The 6,777-nt window shown below is 48.9% G+C and overlaps 1 protein-coding gene across 1 annotated transcript; it reads right to left on the bottom strand.

Moving 5' to 3' along the window:
- Positions 1-235: 235 nt before the first annotated feature.
- LOC104991016 (granzyme B-like) lies at positions 236-3,759 on the bottom strand. Its single transcript, XM_010843387.1, has 5 exons — positions 3,573-3,759; positions 2,182-2,329; positions 1,560-1,695; positions 1,105-1,362; positions 236-475 (listed from the first exon to the last, which is right to left on the bottom strand). Exons 1-5 carry the CDS (start codon positions 3,625-3,627, stop codon positions 332-334), a joined length of 741 nt encoding a protein of 246 aa, XP_010841689.1. The 5' UTR covers positions 3,628-3,759; the 3' UTR covers positions 236-331.
- Positions 3,760-6,777: the final 3,018 nt, after the last annotated feature.

The following is a 6,777-nucleotide window of genomic DNA, read 5'->3' on the forward strand; positions in this document are numbered from 1 at the left end:
GTTCATGTTTTCCCCTGATGGTGCTCAGCTTCAGCCCTGGTGGGAGGGCCTGCCCTGGAAGACAGGTGTGGGTAAGCAGACCTGGGTGACAGGTTTGCATGGGGTTTAGGGGAAGAGATGGTGGGAGGGGGGAGAGGAGGAAGCAGAAAACAGCAGAATCCTGTCATTGCCTTTCTAAGCACAGACTAGATGCCCGTGAATAAGAGTCAGAGAATAAACAAGCAACCAGCCCTTCGAACTCTGCTGAGAGACATTTATTGAGCTGTGGGCACCCCCAACCCCGCAGTGTGATTCTGGATCAGCCCCAGGGAAGAGGGTCTGGTTCCTGAAGTCAGAGGCTTTTCATGGTTTTCTTTATCCAGGGCAGGAAACTTGAGACTTTGGTGAAGGCCCGTGGAGTTGATCCATCTTTTTGTCCATAAGAGACAATGCCCTGGGCCACATTGTCACACACGAGAGGGCCCCCGGAGTCCCCCTGAGGACAGAGAAGGGGAAGGACTGAGTCTGCTCTCCTCCTGGTCCTGCCCTCTCTCCCACCCTGCCATTTCAAGACCCCTCTCTGAGAAGGCCACTTTGCAAGGCCTCCATGTGTGAGACAAGTGAGCAAGGCAGGTCTATGGGCCCCCGGCTGCCAAGCCCTGACTGGACATTGTCCCTGCTTCACTTCCCCCAGGGGGCAGCTCCTTCTCTGCCCTCAGGTCTCCATCCCCTCTCTCTCTAGATGCTGGGGGCTACTGGCTCCAGGCTGCTGTTAGGACAGGGAAGCAGGTGGGACGGCTGACACTCATCAGGGAGGAGGAGCTCAGTAAGCAGGTGGGTTCCAGCTCTGAGCAGACTGAACCACCTCCCACTCAGGAAGCCTGGTTTTCTAACACCTGAGCCTCAGTGCATGGCAGATTTTCCCTTCCAGAGGAGCGCCAGGTTGGGATTCACTGCAGGTCTTGTGTGGCTTGCAGAGGCTCTAGGTCCTCCCAGCTCCAGCTGTTCCCCCTTTTACTCCTGGAGAGAGGTCCCGAGCCTAGAGGGTGGGGCGGTCCCCAGGTCCCAGATCTTCTGCCAACACCCTTCTCCCCAGATCCAAGCAAGGTAGGCTGTGATTCTCACCTTAAAGGAAGCTTTCTTTGTCTTTGGGTCCCCCACACACAGCTGGATGGCGCGGTTATAAAAGTTGCGTAAGTAGGCCTCACACTTTTGATCCTCCTGCACGATCAGCTTTACCTCCTGCAGTGTGTCAGCGTAGGTGCCCCTGGAGTCCCTCCCCCAGCCGGCCACGCTGCACGTCTGTCCTGGCTTCACCCGGGCCTTGGCCCTGGGCAGACTAAGGGGCTTCACAGCTGATGTCTGCTTGGCCTTTCTCTCCAGCTGTGGGAAGAGACAAGAGTCTGGCTCAGCCAGTGGTCCCTGAGCCTGGACACGGCAATGACGCTGACATGTCTCCCCTCTCTCCTGAGCCACAGGGATGGGTCAGGTGGCCAGGATGAGAGGGAAGAAAGGGGTAGGAGGTCCTGGGAGGGGAAACGAGCTGATCCCAGGAGGGCATGAGAAGCAGGGCGGTTTACCTTTAATAACATGATGTCGTTGGAGAAGTTCTTAGGATTATAGTCAGGGTGGCTGATGGCTCTTCTCACCCTGATGACCTGCTGGGTCCTCTCCTGCTGTTTGATGTTGTGGGCCCCCAGGGTGACGTTGATTGAGCTGCACAGAGACCAGAGCAGGAGATAGGGGTCACAGCCTCAGGGTTTACAGCCCTGGAGCCATGAAGGGCAGGTGACTCCAGGGCAAGGCTCCCACTGAGGGGAAGCGCAGGCACCAGGAGGGCCCTGGGGGCTAAGCTGTCTGTACTGTCTGTTCCTTGGCAGCCAAGATCAGATTCTGGAGCCATTGGGAAGAGCACAACTGTTCTCCATGGGCAGTTAGCCCTAGGAACACATGTGAAGTTGCATTGGTTTGCATTCTGATATCCAGGCGCGCCCTATGTCTCGTCTCTCTCACTTCAGCAACGCCTCCGGCAATGACCTTCCCTCTTTCTCACCCTCTCACTCTCCTGCTGCCCTCTTTCTTGCCCTCCCAGGAGCCCTCCTGGCTCAATGTTCCTAACAGCCTGGTTGTTCCTGGAGAAAAAAGGCAGGGCTCCCTTGCCAAGGGTGTTCAGAAAGGTACTGGCTACTTGCTGCTCCTCACCTTCCGTGGCAGTGAGCGGCTGTCAGCACGAAGTCCTGTCGAATCAGGAACCCACCGCACCTACTCTGGACATCCTGATTCCAGTACTGAAGATATGCCATGTAGGGGCGGGAGTGGGGCTTGGCTTCATGGCCCCCGATGATCTCCCCTGAAGGAAAAGGGCTGTTCTGCTTGTGTGCCCCCACTGAGTGTACCTTGTTGGCATCGGCTTCATGTTCAGGACTGCTGGGCACTGGGGAGTCCAGCCTGGCCTGGAGTTGGTGGGGCAGGAGGAGGCTGGGAATGGGGCTCAACTTCCTCCTCTAGAACAGAGCAGCTGTCTGGGTCTGCGAATCTGTCTCCCACACATAATTGCAGGTGAGCATAGAATCTGCCTGCAATGCAGGAGACTCAGGTTCGATATCTGGGCTGGGAAGATCTCCTGGAGAAGAGAATGGCAACCCACTCCAGTATTCTTGCCTGGAGAATTCCATGGACAGAGGAGACTGGTGGGCTACAGTCCTTGGGGTCTCAAAGAGTCAGACAGGACTGAGTAACACTTTCACTTTTCATACCTGTCCTAGGGATAGCAAAGTCCTAGAGGCTTCTGAAAATTCCTCCCCTACCTGTGCTTCATTCCAGGTGAGTTTCTAAGGGCCCCATTACCCTATTTTATTCAGGATAGCCCTGTTTTCCAGGGCACAGGAATTCAGAGTAGGGACCTAGATGTCACCATAGCCTCTTTCCCAGGGCCTGACTGATAGTAAGTGCACAATGAGTATTTGTTGGCTGCATGAAGGAGTGACCATGCCCCCTCCTGCATCCTCCCTGCTCACAATGGGCCTCTGGGTGGGGGCTGTTGGTATGGCCAGTGCTAGTGGGCTTCTGGGAAGCAGAGCAGTTCAGGTCTACCAAACACTGGCTTCATCCTTGAAAGAGAGGAGCCCCTGATGGCCTGGGAAGGGAAGTCGAGTTGGGTAAAGGGCCTGTGGGTCCTAGGGATTGAGCACACACAGAGGCACCAACTCCAGGGTCTGCCAAGCAGATGCTGAGGTAACTAGAAGCAGAGGCCAGACCCACTCTGCCCTCTTCAGGGGCAATTTAGTATTTTCTTTTCTCCAGTTTGCGACCATCTGCCATCACTTCTGGGAAATTTCCACTTTCCAGATGGCAGAGGTAGGGCTGGAGGAGGGGCTGGTACCCACTGGCTCCTCTTGACAGCAGGCTTTGCTCTGTCGTTCCTGCTGGCGGTTTATCCAGCATCATACTCCCTGGTATGAGGTGGGATGGGAGCTGGTGTTCGGAATGTTCCTGCCTGGTGGATAGCTAGATCAGGGACATGCAGAATGGGCAGGACCTCTGTGCCACCTGGGGGATGGGGTTGGGCCCCTAGGAGGGGGATGGTCACTCACCTGCCTTTGCCCTGGGGGTCAGGAGAAAGGCCACCAGGAGCAGGAGAGGCTTCATCTTCCTAGAAAGACTGCCCAGGATGGAGATGCTGGCGCTACCTCCTGGCTCTCTTTCAGATCCCCCAGCCTCTTGGAGAGAAACACAGTGTCAGGGGACTCAGTGATCTCGTGTTCCCCTCTGGCTTTGCGATGCTTCATCCTAAAAGCTTTCTATGAAAGCTTGCCCCACCCCCACTCCATCTGCCTGATGACGTTCTCTGGGTGGTTGTGTGAGAAACAATGACCACACCAGTACCCACAGATGATGACTCAGAGCAGACCACTTGTTCCAGCCAGAGCAGGAACCCAAGAGTACAAGGTGGGGACTGTAGGGTGTGGTATCGACCAGTAGAGGTAGTAGAGCCCAGAAACCAGAGTCCCCAGCGGTAGAACCATCAGGGCCTCATTTCCATGCTGCTAAGTCCACATGATAATTTCTTGAGCAGTTGTGGGTTTAAGATCTTCTCTGTTATGACCAAACACACTGGAGATGCCTCTCCTTCCCTTAGAGAGCTGACCATCTGCTGGAGGAGAAAGAAACATCCATGACCAGAATGCAGCACGGGAAGGGCTGTGGTCCAGGGATGCACAGAGCTTGACTGCCACCTACTAAGTCCATATGGTCATCCACTCATCATCTTAACTTCCTTTCTAACACATGTACACCCATGGCTGATTCATGTCAATGTATGGCAAAACCACTACAATATCATAAAGTAAGTAGCCTCCAATTAAAATAAATAAATTAAAAAAACCAAAAACCAAAAGACCCCCACCATTTTAAAAAATTACAAATGCTCAGAGTGAGAGTCCATTTCTCTTGCCATGTTTTGCAAACAAACGTACTGCACTTGACATTTATTGGCCTAATTTAACGAATCACTATGGCTCTAGAAACTGAGTCTACAGATTGATGTAAGTCTAGGTCATTCCTCCTTTGAGTAGGCTGGGGTGGGTTCCACCTAAACCATCTGAACTAAGACAGGGAAAGGGCTGGTTCGCCAAAGTTTGGATTACTAAGTTGCCCATGCCATGTGAAGTAGGAAAGCATGCTGGGTGACCAAAGACCAATAATTGTCCTTTGAGTATTGTCTGTGCTGTGTCCTGAGGGCCACACTTCAGATTTAGCAGGTCAGGCACTTTAGAAACTCACAGTGGCTGAACAAACTCTGCTGAAGACCTTGCTGTATGGAAATAAGGGACAGTTCTTTCTAAATAGTCCAAACCCAGCCCTGTTCAAGAACAACAGAGAATCTGTCAGTGGTTAGAGTCTGGGGATTTAAGTGTCTATCTTGACGTAGTCTATACTTTATTTCTGAGGAATATTATGCATCAAAAGATGTAATTCCAGGGTAAATATCCTCCTTATCAAACCATATACATTTATCGAACCTTTACTTTTTTGAACTTAGTTTGCCCACCAGTAGAAATTTTTAAAATTTTTGTGTAGTATATGTTCATTAAGAAAACTTGGAAAGTAGAAAGGGAAAATATTACTCATTTGCTTATGTCTCACAGACAGATTATTATCATAGGCAGTGCATTTAAAATACTTGGGATGATAGTAGGAAGTATTAGTAAGTGTTCCCCCTTCTTTAATTTTTTGGAACAATACTGGATAAGACTTGTGTTAATTCTTCTTTAAATGTTTTATAGAATTCACCAGGGTAGCCTAGGATTTTCTTTGTTAGAAGGTTTTTGATTTTTGATTCAATCTCTTTATTGTCATAAGTCTGATTAGATTTCCTGTTTATTTTTGAATCAGCTTCGGTTATTTCTGTATTTCCAGGGAACTGTTCATTTCATCTTGATTTTATCTAATTTGTTGGTGTGCACACATTGATAGTATTCTCTAACAATTCTTTTAATTTCTCTGAGGTTGGTAGTAATGTCCCCTTTTTTTAATTTCTGATTTTAGTAATGTGAATCTTCTCTCTCTCTTTTTTTGTTGGTCTAGCTAAAAGTTTACCAATTCTATTGATCTTTTCAAAGAACCAACTTTTGGTTTGTTGATTCTTTTTATTTTAATTATTTGGCTCTAATCTTTAGTATTTCCTTATATCTGCTGGCTTGAGTGGTTTGATCTATTTTTAGTTTCGTTAGGCTTAAAGTTGTATTGTGGGTTAGGAATATTTCTTCTTCTTTAACTCATTTATAGTTATATATTTTCCTCTGAACATTACTTTTACAGCGTCTTATACATTTGGTGTGTTGTATTTCATTTTCACTTGTCTCAAAGTACTTTCTAACCTTTCTTATATTTCTTCTTACGCCCACTGGTTACTTAAGATCATGTTGTTTAATTTCCATATATTTCCATGTTTGTGAATTTTCCAGTTTTCCTTTTGTTATTCATTTCTAGCTTCCTTCCACTGTGGTTAAAAAAGATAATTTGTATTCAGTTCAGTTCAGTTCAGTTCAGTCACTCAGTTGTGTCCGACTCTTTGCGACCCCATGAATCGCAGCACGCCAGGCCTCCCTGGCCATCACCGACTCCTGGAGTTCTCCCAAACTCACGTCCATCGAGTCGGTGATGCCATCCAGCCATCTCATCCTCTGTCGTCCCCTTCTCCTCCTGCCCCCAATCCTTCCCAGCAACAGTGTCTTTTCCAATGAGTCAACTCTTTACATGAGGTGGCCAAAGTATTGGAATTAGCATCAGTCCTTCCGAAGAACACCCAGGACTGATCTCCTTTAGGATGGACTGGTTGGATCTCCTTGCAGCCCAGGGGACTCTCAAGAGTCTTCTCCAACACCACAGTTCAAAAACATCAAGTCTTTGGTGCTCAGCTTTCTTCACAGTCCAACTTTCACATCCATACATGACCGCTGGAAAAACCATAGCCTTGACTAGACGGACCTTTGTTGGCAAAGTAATGTCTCTGCTTTTGAATATGCTATTTAGGTAGGTCATAACTTTCCTTCCAAGGAGTAAGCGTCTTTTAATTTCATGGGTGCAATCACCATCTGCAGTGATTTTGGAGCCCCCCAAAATAAAGTCTGACACTGTTTCCATTGTTTCCCTATCTATTTGCCATGAAATGATGGGACAAGATGCCATGATCTTCATTTTCTGGATGTTGAGCTTTAAGCCAACTTTTCACTCTCCTCTTTCACTTACATCAAGAGGCTTTTTAGTTCCTCTTCACTTTCTGCCATAAGGGTGGTG

This window comes from Bison bison, unplaced genomic scaffold, assembly GCF_000754665.1.
Source record: "Bison bison bison isolate TAMUID 2011002044 unplaced genomic scaffold, Bison_UMD1.0 scf7180017864181, whole genome shotgun sequence".
NCBI classification, from domain to species: domain Eukaryota; kingdom Metazoa; phylum Chordata; class Mammalia; order Artiodactyla; family Bovidae; genus Bison; species Bison bison.

What these genes read in the sequence shown, in the direction of transcription:
- LOC104991016 (XM_010843387.1), bottom strand. Translation starts at nt 3,627, where the DNA reads ATGAAGCCTCTCCTGCTCCTGGTGGCCTTTCTCCTGACCCCCAGGGCA. An exon ending in GCCGCTCACTGCCACGGAAG is followed by an intron (nt 1,696 to 2,181) that starts GTGAGGAGCAGC and finishes GTCTCTGTGCAG; the next exon opens with CTCAATCAACGTCACCCTGG. An exon ending in CAAAGAAAGCTTCCTTTAAG is followed by an intron (nt 476 to 1,104) that starts GTGAGAATCACA and finishes CTCTGTCCTCAG; the next exon opens with GGGGACTCCGGGGGCCCTCT.